Source organism: Rhinoraja longicauda, chromosome 12, assembly GCF_053455715.1.
Source record: "Rhinoraja longicauda isolate Sanriku21f chromosome 12, sRhiLon1.1, whole genome shotgun sequence".
NCBI classification, from domain to species: Eukaryota; Metazoa; Chordata; class Chondrichthyes; order Rajiformes; family Arhynchobatidae; genus Rhinoraja; species Rhinoraja longicauda.
Window position 1 is genome coordinate 40,119,077 of NC_135964.1, and position 22,981 is coordinate 40,142,057.

Genomic DNA, 22,981 nt, shown 5'->3' on the forward strand with positions numbered 1-22,981 from the left:
ACCTGCAGGGGGTGGGGTAGAGGAAATCAAAATGTGTGATATGAGTACTGGTAAAATTACTACAAGTATCAATTACTGAGCATTTATTGTGGCAAATGCAACATTTAATTACTAATATATAAAGCAACAAACTACAAGAAGTTGAAATATCGTTTGCATCTTATCTGCCCATCAACCCCCTTGTCACCTAGTTCCATCTTTTACCTCACCTGGGCCAGTAAAAGGATCCTGTCCAAGTCACTTTTAAATTTGCTATAACACATGCCTCAACTACCTCCTTTGGCAGCTTGTTCCATATACACACTAGCCCCTTGAGTGAAAAAGTTAGGCCTCAGGTTCTTACAAAATCTTTCCCCTCTCCCCTAAAACCTATGTCCGCTAATTCTTGATTCCTCTACCTTGGCTAAAACACTCTGTACATTCATCTTATCTATTCCCCTCATGATTATATACACTTCTATAAGATCACCCTTCAGCACTCCAAGGAATATTCAAGCCTTCTCAACCTATCCCTACAGCTCAGCTCTATGAGACCTGACAACATCTTCATAAATCTTCTGTACACTTTCTAGCTTAATGACATCCTTCCAATAGCAGGGTGACCAAAGCTGAATACAATACTCCGAATGCGGCCTCACCACCATCTTGCACAACTGTGACATAATGCATCAACTTCCATACTCAATACCTTGACCGATGAAGGCCAATGTACCACAGGTCTTCTTTACTACCCTATAGAAACATATAAAATTCTTAAAGGATTGGACAGGCTAGATGCAGGAATTTTTTTCCCTATGTTGGGGGAGTCCAGAACCAGAGGACAGTTTAAGAATAAGGGGTCGGCCGTTTAGGACTGAGATAAGGAAAAGCTTCTTCACCCAGAGAGTTGTGACTCTGTGGAATTCTCTGCCACAGAAGGCAGTGGAGGCAAATTCACTGGATGTTTTCAAGAGAGAGTTAGATTTAGCTCTTAGGGCTAAAGGAATTAAGGGATATGGGGAAAAAGCAGGACCAGGGTACTGCCATGATCATATTGATTGGCAGTGCTGGTTCAAAGGACCAAATGGCCTACTTCTGCAGCTATTTTTCAATGTTTCAATGTTTCAATGTTTACCTATCTATCTGTGATACACTTTCAGGGAACAATGTACCCGTACTCCTACATTCCTCTGCACTACTACACTACCCGGGGCACTATCATTCACTGTGAAACATAGAATATAGGTACAGGAGGAGGCCATTTGGCCCTTTGAGCCGGCACCGCAAGGTGAAGGTCCTGCCCTGGTTTGACTTCCCAAAGTGCAAGATGTTGCACTAATTTGCATTAAACTCCATTAGCCATTCCTCAGCCCACTTGATCAAGATCTTGCAGTTATTTTTGATAGGGGGCAGTGGAGGAAGAGGTTGGAGAAGGGCAGAGAAATTGATGAACTGTGGAGGAAAGTTAGTGCTAGTGATTGAGGAGGGGAGGGGAGGGGGGGCTGGAGAGATAGATGGGAGGTGGGTATCTGGGAGAAGGGATAGGATGGGCGATGAGGAGGGGACAAGGCATTGGAGGCGGGGCATTGGAAGAGGCAGCGTCAGGGGAGACGCCGGAACCTTTCTCCGGCCATCAGGCGGCCGCCCGGAGGGGAGGGGGAGGGGGAGGGGGAAGAGGAAGAGGAAGAGGAAGGGGTGGGGGAAGGGGAAGGGGAGCAGCCATAGCGGCATTAGGCGGTCCCTGATGTCGCTGCTGTCAGAGTGTGAGAGGCGCGGTTGCCGGGAGATCCTGCAGGCGCTGGGCCGCTGCGAACTGCTGTCGGTGGCGGACACGGTCACCAACAGGATGCTGCGGATCGACAACGAAGCTGGTGGGTGGTGGATCCGGGACCCCCCTCCCCCGACACACAGAACACCCCCCCTCCCCCTGGCACACAGCACCCCCTCCCCCCCTCCCCCTGGCACACAGCACACCCCCTTCCCCTCCCCCTGACACACAGCACACCCTCCCCCCCCTCCCCCTGACACACAGCACACCCTCCCCCCCCTCCCCCGGTACACAGCACACCCTCCCCCCCCCTCCCCCGGCACACAGCACACCCTCCCCCCCCTCCCCCGGCACACAGCACACCCTTCCCCCCCTCCCCCTGACACACAGCACACCCTCCCCCCTCCCCCTGACACACAGCACACCCCCTCCGCTACCCCTCCGCTCCCCCCCTCCCCCTGACACACAGCACACCCTCCCCCCCTCCCCCTGACACACAGCACACCCTTCCCCTCTCCCCCACCCTGACACACAGCACACCCTTCCCCCCTCCCCCTGACACACAGCACACCCTTCCCCCCTCCCCCTGACACACAGCACACCCTTCCCCCCCCTCCCCTCGACACACAGCACACTCTCCCCCCCTCCCCCTGACACACACTCCTCCCCCCGACACCCTCCTCTCTCCCCCTCCCTGACACCCAGCACCCTCTCCCTGATATACACCCTGATACAGACTCTTCTCTCTCCCCTCCCTGCCACACACCCTTCTCTCCCCCCCTCCCTGACACAAACCTCTCCCCCCCGCCACACACCCCCCTCTCCCCCTCCCTGACTCACACCCCTCTCTCCCCCCGCCTTCCTGACACACACCCCTCTCCCCCCACCTGCCACACACCCTTCTCTCCCCCCTCCCTGACACAAACCTCTCCCCCCCGCCACACACCCCCCTCTCCCCCTCCCTGACTCACACCCCTCTCTCCCCCCCGCCTTCCTGACACACACCCCTCTCTCTCCCCCCCCCTGCCACACACCCTTCTCTCCCCCTTCCTGACTCACACCCCTCTCTCCCTCCCCCTGACACACCGCTCTCTCCACCTCCCTGACACACACCCCTCTCTCTGCCCTCCTGGTGCTCCCCCTCTCTCCCCACTCCCCTGTCGCCCAGCACCCGTCCCTCCCACACACACCTCCTCCCCATCCCCGACTATACCCATACCTCTTTCCTGGCAACAACACCCCACCAGCCCCAGCAACATCTCCCCTCACCCTCGACAATAACATCCCCGATCCCATCCCAGGCAACAACACCCCCTCCCCCTCCCCCTCACTCCTGTTTTCAAACCCCCATCCCTCACCTGGTAACCTCACCATCCATGGGAAGACACCCCCCCATCCTCACCTCTGGCAATAACATCACAACCTGACCCCTGGCTTCAGCACCCCAGCATCCATGACAACACTCTTCCACCACCATCCCTGGCAACAACCCCTCATCCCTGGTTAACAACACCTGCCCACTCAGAGACTAGGACTCTAGATTGGAGAACGATAAAGGGAGTTGAAGATGTAGCCCAGTCCATCACACAGACCAGACTTCCCACCATTGACTCCAGTTACACCATGCTGCTTCAGAGAAGCAGCCAATACAATCAAAGACTAGTCCCACCTGGGTTATTTCTTCTTCTCCCTGCTCCCGTACAGCAGAAGGTACAGAAGCTTGAAAGCATGCATCGCCAGACTCGGGAACAGCTTTTTCCCCTTTGCTATCAGGCATATAAGGGTATATGGCTTACACCCGAGCCATCAGCTAGGGTACTGTCTGATTCACCTCTACTCCATTAGCGGACATTGGTCTTTGTCTATGGAACTGTTGCGCTGCAATGCTGTGATCTATATTCTGCACTCTGTATCTTCCCCTTTGCTCTATCTATTACTAGAGTGCGCATTGATGGTATTTTTCTAGTATCGAGGTGTCTGTTATGGATAGTCCAGATTTCAGAAGCATTTGGAACCTCAGTCATCACGGCTGCCTGGTGCCTGGTAGATCTTGATCTTTCTCAAACTGTGCTGCTACTTTGAGGACATGGGTGACATTTAGATGCACAATGGACATGAGCTTCACCATGCAAATAGGTTAGTAGTCATCGTGATGACTCTTCACTGAGTTAGGTTTGGCCTGGGTCACTCCTAGAAGTACCTAGAAGGATGAGGGGGAATCTTATTGAAACATATAAGATAATTAGGGGATTGGACACATTAGAGGCAGGAAACATGTTCCCAATGTTGGGGGAGTCCAGAACAAGGGGCCACAGTTTAAGAATAAGGGGTAGGCCATTTAGAACGGAGATGAGGAAGAACTTTTTCAGTCAGAGAGTGGTGAAGGTGTGGAATTCTCTGCCTCAGAAGGCAGTGGAGGCCAGTTCGTTGGATGCTTTCAAGAGAGAGCTGTCAAGTCAAGTCAAGTCAAATTTATTTGTCACATACACATACTCGATGTGCAGTGAAATGAAAGTGGCAATGCCTGCGGGTTGTGCACAAAAATAATTACAGTTACAATAAATAAAGTTAATAAGTTACTAAACATAGCACCAAAAAGTGTCGACAAAAATTTAGTCTCTGGGGTTATCAAAGTTGACAGTCCTGATGGCCTGTGGGAAGAAGCTCCGTCTCATCCTCTCCGTTTTCACAGCGTGACAGCGGAGGCGTTTGCCTGACCGTAGCATCTGGAACAGTCCGTTACTGGGGTGGCAGGGGTCCCTCATGATCTTGCTTGCTCTGGATCTGCACCTCCTGATGTATAGGTCCTGCAGGGGGACGAGTGTAGTTCCCATGGTGCGTTCTGCCGAACGCACTACTCTCTGCAGGGCCATCCTGTCCTGGGCAGAGCTGTTCCCAAACCAGACTGTAATGTTGCCGGACAGGATGCTCTCTACAGCCCCAGAGTAGAAGCAATGAAGGATCCTCTGCGACACTCTGAATTTCCTCAGTTGTCTAAGGTGGTAAAGGCGCTGCTTAGCCTTACCCACCAGTGCGGCAATGTGCGTTGCCCACGTCAGATCCTCTGCGATGCGGACTCCCAAGTATTTGAAACTGCTCACCCTATCCACAATAGACCCATTTATCTCCAGTGGCGTGTACGTCCTTGGATGTTTAGCCCTTCTGAAGTCCACAATCAGCTCCTTTGTTTTAGTGACATTCAAGAGGAGGCTATTGTCCTGACACCAGAGTGCCAGATCAGCCACCTCCTCCCGGTAGGCCTTCTCATCGTTGTTGGAGATCCGGCCCACCACCACAGTGTCATCAGCAAACTTGATGATGGAGTTTGAGCTGAACCTGGCCCTACAGTCATGTGTGTACAGGGAGTACAATAGGGGGCTAAGGACGCAGCCCTGGGGGGATCCTATACAATACAATACAATACAATATATCTTTATTGTCATTGTACCCAGGGGTACAACGAGATTGGGAATGCGCCTCCCATACGATGCACTAATTTAGGTAATTTAGACAGCAGCAACCCAACGAAACGAACAGTTGTAACAGTTTTGGACAGGGTAAAGTGCAAGTTGATCTATGCGTTGTGGCCATCCGGCTCAGCAGGACCGGTTCATAGCAGCTATGGCCCTGGGGATGAAGCTGTTCCTGAGTCTGGAGGTGCGGGCATAGAAGGCCTTGTATCGTCTGCCCGATGGAAGGAGTTCGAACAGACTGTTGCAGGGGTGTGAAGAGTCTTTGTGGATGCTGGTGGCTTTTCTGAGGCATCGTGTGTTGTAGATGCCCTCCAAGTCTGGTAGCTGTGTTCCGATGGCCCTCTGAGCTCTATGGACTACCCGCTGTAGAGCTTTCCTTTCTGCCTCCGTGCAGCTGAGGTACCACACAGGGATTCCATGCGTTAGGATGCTCTCTATGGTGCAGCGGTAGAAGGTCTTCAGCAGCTGTTGGGGTAGACCAGACTTTTTCAGTGTTCTTAAGTAGAACAGTCTTTGTTGTGCCTTCTTGACCAGCGCAGCAGTGTTATTGGACCATGTTAGGTCCTCCGAAATGTGAGTGCCCAGAAACTTGAAGCTGGACACTCTCTCCACACTGACCCCATTGATAGAGATCGGGGCATATTCCCCGTTATGTGACCTACGGAAGTTGATGATCAGCTCCTTGGTCTTGGTGGTATTTAGGGACAGGTTGTTATCCGAGCACCAGTCCGCCAGGTTCTGCACCTCCGCTCTATAGTTTGTTTCATCCCCGTTGGTGATCAGCCCGATCACCGTTGTGTCATCTGCAAACTTGACAATGGTGTTGGTGTCGAATGCAGGAACACAGTCGTGTGTGAAGAGGGAGTAGAGCATGGGGCTCAGAACACAGCCCTGTGGTGTGCCGGTACTCAGGGTGATAGTGGAGGACAGGTGCGGGCCCATTCTCACGGCCTGCGGTCGTTCCAGCAGGAAGTCCAGGATCCAGTCACATAATGACGAGCTAAGGCCTAGCTGGTGGAGTTTGGTGATGAGCTTGGTGGGGATGACCGTGTTGAAGGCGGAGCTATAGTCTATGAATAGCATCCTCACGTACGTGCCCTGTCTCTCTAGGTGAGTCAGGACAGTGTGAAGAGCCAGAGAGATGGCGTCCTCTGTAGATCTATTTGCCCTGTATGCAAATTGATGTGGGTCCAGTGAGTCAGGGATGCTGGATTTGATGTGTGAGAGGACTAGCCTCTCAAAGCACTTCATGACAATCGGCGTTAGGGCAACCGGGCGGTAGTCGTTCAGGTTGGAGATCTTTGCTTTTTTCGGCACCGGAACTATGATAGCCGACTTCAGGCACTTGGGGACCGTAGCCAGAGATAATGACAGGTTAAAGATCTTGGTGAATACCTCAGCCAGCTGTTCAGCACAGTCCTTCAGTACCCTTCCTTGAACTCCATCCGGTCCTGCAGCCTTGCGTGGGTTGACCCTTTTCAGAGCGCGTTGTACCTCCTGTGTGCTCAGTTGCAAGACCTGTCCCACCGCCTCGGCTGGGGTTCTTTCACTCAAGGTGGTTTTGCCAGTTTCAAAGCGGGCAAAGAAGGTGTTAAGCTCGTTGGTCAATGCCATATCGCTGTGGGGGCAGGCACGGCTGCTCTTGTAGCCAGTGATGTCCCTGACACCCTGCCACATGCTTCTGGTGTCCGTGGTGTTGAAGTGGTCTTCCACCCGTTGCCTATGGGTGTCTTTGGCCCTTTTAATACCTTTGCTTAGGTGTGATCTGGCAACACTGTATGCTGAAGTGTCACCAGATTTAAAGGCATTGTTGCGTGCCCTCAGCAGGTTCTGTACCTCCTTGTTCATCCAGGGTTTCCGGTTTGGGAACATCTTTATCACCTTGTCCTCCGTGACATTTTCCACACAGCAGTTGATGTAGGAGAGCACAGTGGATGCGTATTCCTCCAAGTCTACCTCTATCTCTGAACCGTAGGTGGCCTGTTGTGCAAACAGGTCCCAGTCGGTGCGATCAAAGCAGTCCTGGAGTTGTAGGGTGGCATTCTCGGGCCATATTTTGACCGTCTTTATTGTGGGTTTGGTCTTGCGGATGAGGGGTTTGTATGCGGGCAGTAGAAACAGTGAGAGGTGATCGGATTGTCCCAGGGGTGGGCAGGGGAGAGCTCTGTAGGCGTCCTTTACATTGGTGTACACCTTGTCCAGTGTGTTTGAGCCCCTGGTAGGGCACTGCACATGCTGATGGAATTTGTGGAGCGAGGCTCGTAGGTCGACCTGATTGAAGTCCCCTGCAACAATGAAGGCACCGTTGGGGTGGGCATCCTGCTGCTTACTGATGGCCGAGTGCAGCTGTGCTAATGCTAGGTTAGCATTAGCCTGTGGGGGAATGTATACGGCCATGATGATGACCACCGTAAACTCCCGCGGCAGATAGAACGGCCTACATTTGAGCAGTAAGTACTCCAGGTCTGGGGAGCAGTAGCTCTCTATTGCAGTGTGGTTGGTGCACCAGTCATTGTTAATGTAGATGCAGAGCCCACCGCCCTTGCTCTTACCGGAGTCCTTTGTTCTATCAGCACGATGTAGTGAGCGGTTTGTTAGCTCCACAGCCCCGTCGGGGACCAGTGCGTTGAGCCACGTCTCCGTGAAGATCAGCGCGCAGCAGTTTTTCAGGGATCGCTGGGTGTTGATCCACAGCCTTACCTCATCCAGCTTGTTGGAGAGTGACCGGACATTGGCGAGAAAGATGCTTGGTAAGGATGGTCTTTGTGGGGCCCTCCTTAGCCTGGCCTGCACCCCCGCTCTCCGACCACGTTTTTGCTTCCTCTCCCTGCGCTGGCTCCGTCTCCAACTCCCCGGTGTGGTGGTCCAGGGGCCTGTTCTACCGAGCTCCGTTGGGACTTTGGTGAGGGTTTTGTGGTACTCACCAGCCAGTCTCTCGCAATCGTGTCCGATGTTGAGCAGCTCCATGCGGCTCCATGTGCGATCCGCCTTCCGGGAGCTGCGGTGCCTTGGGGGACACGCTGCTGCTGCCCTTGGACCTGAACCTGCTGCTGCTGCCGTTGGGCCTGCTGCTGTTGGACCTGGACCTGCTGCTGCCGTTGGGCCTGCTGCTGTTGGACCTGGACCTGCTGCTGCCGTTGGACCTGGACCTGCTGCTGCCGTTGGACCTGGACCTGCTGCTGCCGTTGGACCTGGACCTGCTGCTGCCGTTGGACCTGGACCTGCTGCTGCCGTTGGACCTGGACCTGCTGCTGCCGTTGGACCTGGACCTGCTGCTGCCGTTGGACCTGGACCTGCTGCTGCCGTTGGACCTGGACCTGCTGCTGCCGTTGGACCTGGACCTGCTGCTGCCGTTGGACCTGGACCTGCTGCTGCCGTTGGGCCTGCTGCTGCCGTTGGGCCTGCTGCTGCCGTTGGGCCTGCTGCTGCCGTTGGGCCTGCTGCTGCCGTTGGGCCTGCTGCTGCCGTTGGGCCTGCTGCTGCTGTTGGGCCTGGACCTGCTGCTGCCGTTGGGCCTGCTGCTGCCGTTGGGCCTGCTGCTGCCGTTGGGCCTGCTGCTGCCGTTGGGCCTGCTGCTGCCGTTGGGCCTGCTGCTGCCGTTGGGCCTGGACCTGCTGCTGCCGTTGGGCCTGCTGCTGCTGTTGGGCCTGGACCTGCTGCTGCCGTTGGGCCTGCTGCTGCCGTTGGGCCTGCTGCTGCCGTTGGGCCTGCTGCTGCCGTTGGGCCTGCTGCTGCCGTTGGGCCTGCTGCTGCCGTTGGGCCTGCTGCTGCCGTTGGGCCTGCTGCTGCCGTTGGGCCTGCTGCTGCCGTTGGACCTGCTGCTGCCGTTGGACCTGGACCTGATCCTTATGTTCAGCTCTTAAGGATAGCGGAGTGAGGGGGTATGGGGAGAAGGCAGGAACGGGGTACTGATTGAGAGTGATCAGCCATGATCGCATTGAATGGCGGTGCTGGCTCGAAGGGCTGAATGGCCTACTCCTGCACCTATTGTCTATTGTCTATTGACCCAAAACGTCACCCATTCCTTCTCTCCTGAGATGCTGCCTGACCTGCTGAGTTACTCCAGCATTTTGTGAATAAATACCTTCGATTTGTACCAGCATCTGCAGTTATTTTCTTTCAAAGTGTAGAAGTGAGAACCCCAATCAGTAGCTGATCTAGGTTAGGCTGGTCTTTGACACCTTCAATTATAATGAAACTGCTGCTTGTTTCAAATATTGCCCGTGGACAGGTTTTCATTTTCAGTTTTGTGCTTTTATTGTTTATTTTCAAATATGTTGAATCACATTAATTTTATATTTAAATGCAAATGTGACCTCTTGTTGGGGATGAATTGAGAATTACATTAGGTTCAAATTATAATAAAAACAAGCGATCCACCATGGCTGCTCTCTACTGGAAAAGAACAAAGAGCGAGGAATAGATGCAAAGTTAATGGTTCAATGGTGCTTTATTCCTCACAACGTATCAGTTTTCTAGTAGATACCATAGCGATATTTAAGACACTTTAAGATAGGCACATGGATATGTTAGGATTTGGAAGGATATGGATTAACGCAGGCTGATAAGAGTTGGTCTTGACATGATGTGTAGGAAGGAAGTGCAGATGCCGGTTTAAACCGAAGATAGATGCAAAATGCTGGGGTAACTCAGCGGGACAGGCTGCATCTCTGGAGAGGAGGAATGGGTGTTGTTTCGGGTCAAGACCCTTCTTCAGTCTAGTCGGGAAAGGGAAACGAGAGATATAGACGGTGATGTAGAGAGATATCGAACAAAAGATATGTAAAAAAGTAATGATGATAAAGGATACAGGCCATTGTGAGCTACTTGCTAGGTGAGAACGGGGATCTGATGTGACTTGGGTGGGGAGGGATACCCAATGGTATGAATATTGATTTCTCCAACTTCAAGCAGCCTCTGCACTCCCTCTCTCCATCCCTCCCCCACCCAAGTCACACCAGGTTCCCAGACTTGACATGATGTTCGGCACAGACATGTGGGTCGAAGGGTCTGTTTCTTTGTACCGTTCTATTTTCTACATTCCGATACCAATTTGTTCATTTCTGAAACCTTGATACTTTATTTGCGAGTGACACACAAAGGTCCGTGTGGAGAGAATTCATCTCATTGCGTTGCGGTTTTTGTTTCCCCAGAAAATCCCTCACGAACATTGTACTGTTGGCAAGTTGGGTTACATTCAGTAAGTAAAGCTAGGAGAAGGCATGGGTTTGGGGGAAATGTCACGAAAATATAAAGAGATGATATAGAAACATAGAAAATATGTGCAGGAGTAGACCAGGAGTAGACCAAGGCAGGAACGGGGTACTGATTGAGAATGATCAGCCATGATCACATTGATGGCTCGAAGGGCCGAATGGCCTCCTCCTGCACCTATTGTCTATTGGGCCCTTTGAGCCAGCACCGCCATTCAATATGATCATGGCTGATCATTCTAAATCAGTACCCTGTTCCTGCTTTCACCCCATATCCTTTGATTCCGTTAGCCCTAAGGGCTATATCGAACTCTTGAAAACAGTCAGTGAACTGGCCCCCACTACCTTCTGTTGCAGAGAATTCCACAGATTCACAACTCTCTGGGTAAAAAGGTTTTTCCTCATCTCATTCCTAAATGGCCTACCCCTTATTCTTAAACTGTGACCCCTGGTTCTGGACTCCCCCAACATTGGAAGCATTTTTCTTGCATCTACCCTGTCTAATCCCTTAAGGATTTTGTATGTTTCTATAAGATCTCCTCTTATCCTTCTAAATTCCATTGAACATAAGCCCAGTCGATCCATTCAGGGGGTATGGGGAGAAGGCAGGAACGGGGTACTGATTGAGAATGATCAGTCATGATCACATTGAATGGCGGTGCTGGCTCGAAGGGCCGAATGGCCTCCTCCTGCACCTATTGTCTATTGTCTATTGTCTATTCTTTCATCATATGTAAGTCCTGCCATCCCGGGAATTAACCTACGCTGCATTCCTTCAATAGCAAGAATGGCCTTCCTCAAATTAGGAGAGCAAATACTCCAGGTGTGGTCTCACCAGGGCCCTGTACAACTGCAGTTTGACCTCCTTGCTCCTTGCTCCTATATTGGATTCCTATGAAGGCCAACATGTCATTTGCTTTCTTCACTGCTTGCTTCACCTGCATGCTTACTTTGAAGTATAGCAGTGAGAATGTAGTGCAGTGCTGCAAGTGTCCACAGATGTAATTGCTGAGCTGAAAACAAAATGTTGTGACTATTGTTTATGTGTTTCCTTATTATCTTACCTCACCGTTGCTTTATTTCACCTGCAGAAGCCATGAATGCAATACTAAGCTATAGCCAGAGTGCTGAGGAGCTGCTCAAGAGGAAGAAGATCCACCGTGAGATACTGTTTCAGTACCTAGCAAAACATAACATTGTGACCCCCATCCATGCAGAGAAATATCAACTGATTCAGAGAATTATGGACTATTGGAGGGAGGACATTGCTGCTACCCAGGTATTTAATTTGAGGATGGGTTTTATCATAAAACATGGCAATATCTATACAATCATAGCAATTTACAGCAATCATAGAATTTGGGCGGCACAGTGGCACAGCAGTAGAGTTTCTGTCTCCCACCGCCAGAGACCCAGGTTTGATTCTGACTACAGGTGCTGCCTGTGCGGAGTTTGTACGTTCTCCCTGCGACGGAGTGGGTTTTCTCTGGGTGCTCCACTTTCCTCCCACGCTACAAAGACGTACAGATTTATAGGTTAATTGGCTTCTGTAAAATTGTAAATTGTCTCTAATGTATGCAGGATAGTGTTAGTGTGCGAGAATCATTGATTGGCGCGGACAAAAGGGGCTGTTTCCACGCTGTATCTCCAAACCAAACTAAACTAACTCTCAATTCTGAGCCTTGTAGATTGCATTACCTAAAGTTGCCATCTACATACTTTTTAGAATCAATGAAGATTTATTTTCTGTCACTCGCTTTCAGTGAGTTTCAGTGACAGTAAGAATGTTATTTTAAAAGGATAATGAATAAACCTAAATTAGTTGAAATGCATAAACCTAAGCTCCTAGGCATGGACTGGGCAGAACAGTGGCGCAGCTAGTAGAGCTGCTACCTCACAGTGCCAGAGTACCAGTTTCAATCCAGACGTCTTGCTGTTTGCACCTTCCCAGCGACCACATGGGTTTGCTGCTGGCGTTCCAGCATCCTTTCATGTCCCAAAGAAATAAAGGTTGATAGTTAATTGGCCTCTGTAAATTGCCGCTAGTGTGTAAGTGAATGATGGGGGTGGGAATTGATGAGAATGGAGGGAAATTAAAGAAAGGGGATCACTGTACGATTAGTGCAAATGGATAGACACAAAAAGTGTAAATGGATGGTTGGGTTAGGCATGGACTCGGTGAGATGAATTACGTAGGGCAGCACAGTGGTGCAGTGGGAGAGTTGCTGCCTTACAGCGCCATGTACGTTCTCCCTGTGACCGCGTGGGTTTTCTCTGGGTGCTCTGGTTTCCTCCAACACATTAAAGATGCTTGGGTTTGTAGGTTAATTGGTTTCTGTAAAATTGTTCGTGTTTGAAGGATAATGTCAATGTATTATGTCAGTGTACCGACTCCGATCGCTAGTTGGAGTGGACTCAATGGGCCTGTTTCCAAGCTGTATCTCTGGTCTAAATCTGTCTCCATGCTCTATGACTCTGTTAAAAGCTAATAAGAGTTGTATTCCATATTATTGACTAGCTCTAAGTTAACATACTATTTAGTACCTCACTTACCTCTGAAGTTGCAAAATATATATTTTCAATAACTGTATTAAAAGGAGACAACTTAGCAGATTGTAAAATTAAATATCTCTCCTATATATTTTAATTTGATACTCAATTTGAGACTGGGTGAAAAAGTTAGCAATATCCCACTGATTACAGAAGATGAAAATTGGCATGGTTTGAGCTTTTGTCTTCAGCAAATACTAGGAAGAAACAGTTTTAAGCCTAGGACTGTATTTGCTGTGCTTGCAGACCTCCCAACCCTTCCGAATTTGGCGGAAAGTTTCCGCTTTCTTATTTCATTTCCACCATTCCGATTTCGCCTCACATCTTTCCGCAAAACACATGCCTCGCCGCTCGCCCTGCTGCTCGCCCCACTGCTGGCCGCTCGCCCGGCCTCGCCTCCCATTCGCCCGGCCTCGCCTCCCACTTGCTCGACTCGCCTCGCCACTGGCCTCGCCTCCCGCTGGCCTCGCTGCTGGCCGCTGGCCTGGCCTCCTGCTCGCTGCTGGCCTCGCCACCTGCTCGCCGCTGGCCTCGCCTCCCGCTCGCTCGGCCACGCCTCCCACTGGCCTCGCCTCCCGCTGGCCTCGCTGCTGGCCGCTGGCCTGGCCTCCTGCTCGCCGCTGGCCTCGCCACCCGCTCGCCGCTGGCCTCGCCTCCCGCTCGCTCGGCCACGCCTCCCACTGGCCTCGCCTCCTGCTGGCCTCGCTGCTGGCCGCTGGCCTGGCCTGCTCGCCGCTGGCCTCGCCACCCGCTCGCCGCTGGCCTCGCCTCCCACTGGCCTCGCCTCCTGCTGGCCTCGCTGCTGGCCGCTGGCCTGGCCTCCTGCTCGCCGCTGGCCTCGCCACCCACTCGCCGCTGGCCTCGCCTCCCGTTCGCCCGGCCACGCAGTTCACTGCTGGCCTGGCCTCGCCTCCCGTTCGCCCGACCTCGCCTCGCCACTGGCCTCGCTGATCGCTTCAGGCCTGGCCTCGCCGCTGGCCTGGCCTGGCCTCGCCGCTGGCCTGGCCTGGTCTCGCCGCTGGCCTGGCCTGGCCTCGCCGCTGGCCTGGCCTGGGCTCCCGCTCGCCTAGCCTCGGCTCGCCGCTGGCCTCGCCACCCGTTCGCCGCTGGCGTCACCTCCCGCTCTCCTGACCTCGCAGTTCACTGCTGGCCGGGCCTCGCCACTGGCCTCGCCTCCCGCTCGCCCGGCATGAAGCATGAAGTATTGATACCTAAATCAGCTACAAAGTGAGCCCTTATGGATATGAATGCTAATTTTAACCTTACAATACATATTGTACAGAATTTGTACAGACTACTACACCATGTTATAGCTATGAAGTCAGATTGCCTGTCTGGTAAATATGAGCAATGTTTTGTTTATTCAGGTGTGGTAAATATACTAATATTTTCTTTCGATTAGGAAACTAATGCTGATGCAAGCACATCGGGAAATGATGCACCACAGATTGAACTAGCTACAAATCACAAGGAGGATTACCAGGCAATGGGACTACAGTTTTGCAAGTGGTTTTATAATCTTCTGAACTCTCAGAATCCTTTGGTGGAAGAACGGTCGGCAGAGTGGGGCCCACAGCACTTTTGGGAAGATGCTAAACTTAAGTTTTCATACCAAACTTCGGAGCAGCAGTTGGAGGAGTACACCGGTGCGGTCCTGGTCAGCCTCCGTTTATTAGCATTGACAAAGGACGAGCATCTATTCCTGAATCCCAACCTGACTGGCGGTGGACTAAAGTGCATCCATTCCCCCCATGGATTAGTTATTATTGCAGTAGCTGGCACAATTCACAGGGATGCAGTCTGCCTTGGAATTTTTGAGCAGATCTTTGGTCTCATCCGCTGTCCAAATAACGAGAATAATTGGAAGATGAAACTTATTCACCTCAAGATCACTGGTCAAGGTGCAATGTCATCATCTCTTCAGTCGAATGAGGCATCGCAGCCACCCATCATCAAATATGAATCCAATGAGCTACTGCAATTCTTTGATGAGAACACAGTGGGAGTTTGTGATTGAGGCTATGACGATCTGTTAGACCGTGGTGAAGTACTGCTTTATAAACTTGCAAAGAGGCTTTGAACATTCACTGGATGACAAGACAATATATTGCAATGCCACCTGTACTGCAATTCGCGCTTAGATGTAACTAATGGTTCTCCAAAGAAACAATGCTGAACTTGTTGCTTATGCAATGTACTAGTTGGATAGGTAACCTTGCCAAACATCCTTAGTGAGCATGTGTCTTTTTTCTTAACAAAGAAAGAATGCTATTTGGCCTAATATCATTTTGTTACCAATAGACAGGTGTTAAAGATAATAACCACTATAAAAAACGCAATTTCTTCAGTTTGTGACTTTTGACTACCTACTGCACAAATTGCTCCAGTGAGAAGATTATTAAATACATATTTCAACATTTTGGTTGCTGAAAGCTCTGTTTGTTAATAAATTTATTTTTGGAAATGGAACTGTTGATGGTTAACATGCTTCAATCAGAAACACAATTGCAGACAATGAATCTACCATGGAATATGAATATATATTTTTTAATGATTTCTGTGAAATGTCGGTGTACACAAAGATAAAAATAAAACTAAATTGGTCACTAATACTATCATTGAGCATTTTCAATTATATAATTTGCAAAAGCCGTAATCTACATTCACACATAGTGTCATATATTATTTATTTGCTATTCCTTATTCTCCTCCAGATGCAAGGAAAAACCACCCGTGGCTGCAATCTGTTTAGAAGGCAGCTAGAAAGAGATTTCACATGTTTTGCACTGATTAGCGATCAGTTATTTTAAACACCAATAGGCCGAAAACACCATTATGCCTATCATTTTGCTGAATGTATTGTAAATTAGTGAGAGAAAGGGAGCAGTGCAGAATTAATGGTTAATTGATCACTGCAAATTGTCCCTGGGTTGTAAGTGAATGGTAGAATCGGGGGAAGCAGATGAAATTGTGGGGACAGGGAATAATTGTAGGATCAGTGCAAATGGGTGATTGATCGATTTGGTGGCTGAGGGGCCTGTTTCCGTGTTTTTTTTAGTTTTGCAGATAAAGCATGGAAACAGGTCCTTCACCCTACCGAGTCCACCATGACCATCGATCACTCGTTTCTCACTAGTTTTATGTTATCCCACTTCCTCATCCATGCCCTGCACACCAGGGACAATTCATAGAGGCCAATTAACCTTTAAACCTGGATGTTTGGGGGGGGGTGGGGGGGGGGAAACCGGAGCAGCAGGAAGAAACCCACGTGGTCAGGGAAAACGTGCAAACACCACACAGGCAGCACCCGAGGTCAGGATGGAACCCATGTTTCTGTATTTGTGAGACCACAACTCGACCAGCTGTGCCACTTTACGTACATTGCATGCTGTATTATTCCATAACCATGACTATGACCGTGACCACGAGTTATGGGGAGAAGGCAGGAGAATGAGGTTAGGAGGGAGAGATAGATCAACCATGATTGAATGGTGCAGTAGACTTGATGGGCCGAATGGCCTAATTCAGCTCCTATCACTTATTACCTTATGACTAACACTTTTCTGCAATTATTTTGGCTGTCTGAACAGCTGTTGACGAGGAAGCAGTTAAAAATTCTGTAGTAATAACACCTGATGATGTTTCCTATTTAGGTCAGCTGACTTTGACTTTCGATTTCCCATTGTGCAATCCTATTTTTGCTTTAGTTGTTTCACTTTGACCTAATTGGATCCACTGACACAGTACTCTATTGCTTTCCAAATCGATAGGTTGTTGCTGTGGCACACTCTACTGTTTATTTTCCAACTGAGTTAATTTTAAACTTTTTTTAGTAGCCACAGAGACTCAATTTAAGGGGGTGTGGAAATGTCCCTTTTTTCATTTTCGCAAAGAAGTGGATGTTCTGAAATCCTAGAATCATTAGATTTCAGCAATTTGCTTGCACTGAAGGATACCATTGCCAGTAAGATAAATGCTTGGAATAAAGCCGGTAAGTACAATCACACAATTATTAATATATAATTGGAAGATTGGGCAGAATTAATAACTGATCCTGTTTGTCTGTAAATTGGCAAATAGATTATAATTATAAGTGTATCATAATATCTCATAATATCTTTTGCATGTAAGTGTTTCTTTTTAAACTATTTTTGGCATATAAACTCAACTCACTACTTGTGGAAACTTGTAAGTTTACACTTAATTAGGTTTCACATTTATTTAAAGTAATATGTGAACTTTTATCTGGCAATATTACAGTAGAATTAAAAATACTGGTATTTATTTAATGCATATGTTTATAGTTATTAATATTCTAGTGAATGTATATTTTTCTAAAAAAGAGAAAATATGGATAGTTTCACAGTTTTTTCCCCCAGTTTTAATTCATCTTGAAGTCAATGTCTTGTAAGGATCATAACTTTTGTACCTTTGTCGTATATGCCATATGTTTTAGTATAAAGAATACAAATAGATTATCACAGCATGGAATCAAGCAACTACATGCAAACTGTCTAGTGTCTACGTATCTAATTCAAAGATTTCTGTGGGCTACTGTGCTGTGATTATGCAGTTTTATTTCTGTCAAAACTGGCAGTTTAATTCCTGTCAATGTTCTCTGAAGATCCAAATTTGTCACCATAGGTTCCTTAAACAATGTAAAATACCATGAGCTTCCTTTCAGTTTCATTTCTCAAAGTTTACAGTAAAGAGCCAGGCAATAAGTTTTTTTTCATATCTCCAACACCAAAATAAATAAATAACTCATTAGTACATATGTACATACTTGCATGCCTTGCTTGCCTTGGGGAATGTCTCTTGAATACAATTTTGTCCATTTTGTTGAAATAATGCCAACTGGATCTCACAGTTGCTAACCATTTTAACTCCCCAATCTCATTCCCAGGCTGACCTTTCTGTCCTGGGCCTCCTCCATTGCAGAGTGAGGCAACACTCAAACTGGAGGAACAGCACCTCGTATCCCAATAGGGTAGCTTACAACCCAATGTTTTGAATAATGAATTCTCCAATTTTAGGTAACCTCCCACCATACCCCGCTTTCGCCCCCTACACCCTTCCCTCTCTTTCCCCCCCTTCCCTCCCCTATGTCCCAACTGAACTCCCACCTAGTACTCCCACCCCTGCTACTTCCCTTGGCTTCACAGCCCGCAACTCTTCAAACCCGTCTCACAATGTTCTTATCCCTAGACTTTGTTCCAATCATTTGACTATCAATCATTTGACTACCCCCCTCCCCTTAAAATGTACTGCTCTGATTTACATTTCCTTGTTTAAAATTTGCATGGCTGAAGGGATTGATTGAAGAGAGATCTCTCATTTGTCCTGCACTCACACTGGTCCCAGATCCCCTTTAGAGGTTATTGCATTGTAAAGGAAATCTATATGACTGCCCAAAAGCCATTAAAAGGTCTGTTGGCATCATTAAACAAATTAGATTCATATAACAGGGACACATCCCTTCACCACTGTATGTTTCTTTTTTTTCCTAATCAGATGTGCAGCACTTTGGTCAACGTGGGTTGTTTTTAAATGTGCTATACAAATAAAATGGACTTGATTTGACCTGCTGAGTCCATATTGACCATCATTTAGCCATTTACACGTAGAAATCGTACATTATTCCATTTTATCCCAACCACATTTCCTTCAATTCCCTGTAACGTCTACAATTCATCACACATAAGGGGCAATTTATTGTGGACAATCAACTTTCCAACTGGCACATCTTTCAGAATGTGGGGGTATGATGGGGTGGTGTAATCCTGAACACTGGGATAAAACCCGCATGGTCACAGAGAAAACGTACAAACTCCACAAAGATAGTGTCAGAGGCCAGAGTTGAACTGTGAGGCAGCAGCCCTTGCAGCAGTGTCAATGTAATCAATGAGCACATTCTTTCCTTATTAACGCCAGAATCTGGACATCATCCTATTACTGAAAATATAGCAACTGGTAATATCCTCATTCCCATTTACTTTATTGTGAGCTATTGATTGTAAGTTTTATTAATTTTATAAAAATATTGCTTTCTGTCAAATGCAAGTAGCGTGCACAAATAATGCATATCCTTTTTAATTTTCTTGTAGAGGTCATCAGAGTCATTCTGAGCCACAGCCAAAGTGCCGAACATCTCCTAAAACGCAAGAAAGTTCTGCGAGAGTCAATATTGAAGTACTTAATAGAACATAGTGTGACTGTATCTGGTTCACCAAGCAAACAACAGCTTATTGATGATGTCATACATTATTGGTGGAAGCTGGAATGGAATATAGAGCAATTAGCAGCTGAGAGAAAACTCCAAGTTCTAGGTCAAAAACGGACGGAGGGCGTGGCACAGACGTTAGTGAAGAATGTTGAAAACACAGAGCTAACATCCCTGGGGCCTATAATGATGGAGACAAGAGAGCTGGGGAAGACGATACAGACAGGGGAACAGGAGAGGAAAAAAGAGGAGGAACAGGCAAAGAAAAGTGACGGGCAACGTGGAAGACAAACAGATGAGCCCGTTTTGAAGCAACCAGATGGCCAAATCAAAATTAAGATGAACATCTCTGTGGACATTACACCGGTAATTTATGTGGCATCAAAAGTTATTCAGCAGCATGAAAAGATTTCATGTCCTTGCCTCTGAATTATTAGAATTTCCTGAAGATTTTTTTGTTCATAGCCATAAATGAAATCCTTTGTGGCTCAAAAAACCCATTATATTCAAAGGAAGACACAACATGCTATCTAGACAAAAAAAAAATCTGTGAGAGTTTGTAGAGTAACTTTTTTAGAACTAATGTGAGGGGTGATTAATGCTCGGCATGGACTTGTTGGGCTGAAGAAACTGGAAGGAGACTTGTTCTGCACATCTCCTTTGAATTTTGCCTCTCTCACTTTAAAGCTATGCCCTCTAATCTTTGACATGTCCACCATGGGGAAAAAAGTACTGACTGTCTACCCTATCTATGCCACTCATAATTTTATATACTTCTGTCAGGTTTCCTCTCATCCTCCAATGTTACAGAGAAAACAATCCAAGTTTTTCCACCCTCTCCTTATGACTAATACCCTCTAATCCAGGCAGTATTCTGGTTAATCGCAACCACACCCTACACACCAGGGGGAATTTTCTTGAGTAAAATTAATATTGGTGACACTTTGGGTTGGTACCCTTCTTCAGACTGGAGGTCTGAAGACTAGTCGGAGACCAGATTTATGTTATGCCCCTTCTATCGACACTACACAGTACAGTCAATTTACAGCGGCCACTCAACCTACAAACCCACATGTCTTTGGGATGTGGGAGGAGACTGCAGCACCCAGAAGGAACCCACGCAGTCAGAGGGAGAACGAGCAAAGTGCACGCAGGCAGCATTCAAGGTCAGGATCGAACCCGGCCTCGGGCGCTGTGAGGCAGCAACTTTACCAGCTGCTTTAATGTGCCATCCTTTGATTTGGCTACTTAGTCCCGAGTTGGTGTCGAGTCACGTCAATGGTTTCGGAGCTGAAAAGATCTATGCTGCATGCTTAAGCGACAACGAACTGCATGCTTATTTAACCCCCGCGTTTTTTGCCGTTCAATATATTCACTCAGTCTTTGTTGTAATTTTCTTTCTCGTTCCAAAAATAGCTGACTTTATTCTTTTTCTTTAACACCCTCCAGTGTCAGCAACCACCCAAAGTTGTGGCCGAGGGAGGCTCCGAAAGTGACGACATGGGCAAGGCATTCTGCCAATGGTTCTTTCCCCTCCTGAATTCTCAGAACCCTTCCTTCACACAGCAGGCGGAAGCTTGGGGCCCACAGCACTTCTGGGACGATGCAATCCTCCACTTCACCCACTGCGTCCGGGAAACTCAAACGGAGCAACACCAGAGTTCAGCGACGGTCAGCCTGCGTCTGTTGTCCCTGGTGAAAGACGAACGGCTGCTCTTCGACCCGAACCTCGGCCACAGCGGCATGATATGTGCAACCTCTCCACACGGAGTCGTTGCCATAGCAGTGGCCGGCACCGTTCACAAGGACGGGCAGTGCCTGGGTATTTTTGAGCAGGTCTTTGGGCTCATCCGCTCACAGGTTTGTGGGAACAACTGGAAAATCAGGTTTGTTAAACTACAGGTGAAAGCTTTTACAGATCAGCAGCAAATGGCCCAGCCCAGTGTGTCTGTTCAGATGCCTGCACTGCAAGCCTACCTCGATGAATTCAGTGCAATTCTTGGGTAAATTTATTTTAGTTTAGTTTAGAGGAAACAGGCACTTTGGCCCACCCCGCACATTAACACTATCCTACACACACTGTGGACAATTTACACATACATCAAGCCAATTAACCTACATACCCGCACGTCTTTGGAGTGTGGGAGGAAACCGAAGATCTCGGAGAAAACCCACACACGGGGAAAACGTACAAACTCCGTACAGACAGCACCCGTAGTCGGGATTGAACCCGGGTCTCCAGCGTTGCAAAGGCTGTAAGGCAGCAGCTCTACCACTGTGCCGCCGTGCCACCCCATGGAATTTATCTTGAAAGTCATTTCCACGTTGCAACCCTAAGAGCTGCTTGAGAGTTTGATACCTAATTGAAGGTCGTGGGTCAGCATTTAGCTGCATCAGGTTGACACTGCATAATAACGTTGAAAACTATCCCACACAATTTAGAGATTAGATCATTTTCATCTATGAGAGTTGTGGCAAAACTTTACCTAAATTTACCTAAATATGGTGATCTTAAGAACCTAATTGTAAAATTGTAAACATAGATTTTCAAAAGGCAAATTAATCTATCCAAAAACATAAAAGCTCTCTGTGGACTGTTTCTAATGAACAGATCAATATAAATAATAAAATGAAAATGTGCAGCGTTATAATTAAATCATTTGTGCATTTAACATAAATTACTTGATTGTTTAAGCAATATAGACAGGAACTTAATACAAACAGTAATGAAAGCACTGAACATCGGCCGCTAATAAATTTCAATCACTTCATTGGTCACTTGTACAATGAATTATTACTAAATTTACTTGATTGTCAAACTAATGTTCCCTACTTCTAAGACATTCCGTTTAGATCAAGGATGACCTGCTTTCCTCTTCAGTTGCATGTGTCTCATGGGGTCAGGGAGTAATATAATTAAACGGCATGTAAACAGGCCCTTCGGCCCAACTCATCGATGCTGACCTTGATCCCCAATCTAAGCTAGTCACATTGCCCACATTTGACCCATATCCCTACATGTCCCTTTCAGAAGGCCTTCGATAAGGTGCCGCATAAGGTGAGGCTGCTAAACAAGATAGGAGCCCACAGTATTAGGGGTAAGGTACTAACATGGATAGGAGATTGACTGACTGACAGAAGGCAGTTAACTTAGCAGAAGCTAAGTTCTTGGACAGTTTGGGAGAGTGGGCAAAGAAGCTGGTCTTGGACAGGTTGGGAGATTGAGCAAAAAAAGTGACAAATGGAATACAGCATAGCAAATAGTAAGGTCATGCACTCTGGTAGTAGGAATAAAGGTGTGCGCTATTTTCTAAATGGGTAGAGGATTCAGAAATTGAAGGTGCAAAGGGACTTCAGAGTGTTGGTACAGGATTCCCAAATGGTTAATTTACAGGTTGAATTGGCAGTAAGGAAGGCAAAAGCAATGTTAGCACTCATATCTATAGGGCTAGAACATAAAAGCAAGGATGTAATGCTGAGGCTTTATAAGGCGCTGTTCTGACTATTTGGAATATTTCTGAACAATTTTGGGCTCCATATCTGAGAAAGGATTTGCTGGTGTTGGAGAGGAGGTTTACGAGAATGATCCCAGGGATTATTGGGTTAATGTGTGAGGAATATTTGGTGGGGTCTGGGCCTGTACTTGATAGAGATTAGAAGGATTAAGGGGGACCTCATTGAAACTTACTGAATAATGAAAGGCCTGGAAAGAGTGGATGTGGAGAGGATGATTCCAGTCGTTCGAGAGTCTAGCAGCGGAGGGCACAGCCTCAGA

At 48.0% G+C, this 22,981-nt stretch overlaps 2 protein-coding genes across 3 annotated transcripts; both read left to right on the plus strand.

The window, feature by feature from the left end:
- The first annotated feature begins 1,696 nt into the window (after window positions 1–1,696).
- LOC144598570 (uncharacterized protein C3orf38-like) lies at window positions 1,697–15,583 on the plus strand. 2 transcript variants are annotated; one of them, XM_078408750.1, is made up of 4 exons: window positions 1,718–1,850; window positions 10,374–10,420; window positions 11,525–11,712; window positions 14,386–15,583. In XM_078408750.1, exons 3-4 carry the CDS (start codon window positions 11,530–11,532, stop codon window positions 14,998–15,000), a joined length of 798 nt encoding a protein of 265 aa, XP_078264876.1. In that variant the 5' UTR covers window positions 1,718–1,850; window positions 10,374–10,420; window positions 11,525–11,529; the 3' UTR covers window positions 15,001–15,583. The 2 variants fall into 2 exon arrangements, with proteins under 2 accessions (XP_078264877.1, XP_078264876.1); XM_078408751.1 differs by lacking the exon at window positions 10,374–10,420 and having other exon boundaries at window positions 1,697–1,850.
- Window positions 15,584–16,788: 1,205 nt separating this feature from the next.
- Window positions 16,789–21,500, plus strand: LOC144598571 (uncharacterized protein C3orf38 homolog). Its single transcript, XM_078408752.1, has 3 exons — window positions 16,789–16,974; window positions 19,091–19,572; window positions 20,656–21,500. Exons 1-3 carry the CDS (start codon window positions 16,851–16,853, stop codon window positions 21,211–21,213), a joined length of 1,164 nt encoding a protein of 387 aa, XP_078264878.1. The 5' UTR covers window positions 16,789–16,850; the 3' UTR covers window positions 21,214–21,500.
- Window positions 21,501–22,981: the final 1,481 nt, after the last annotated feature.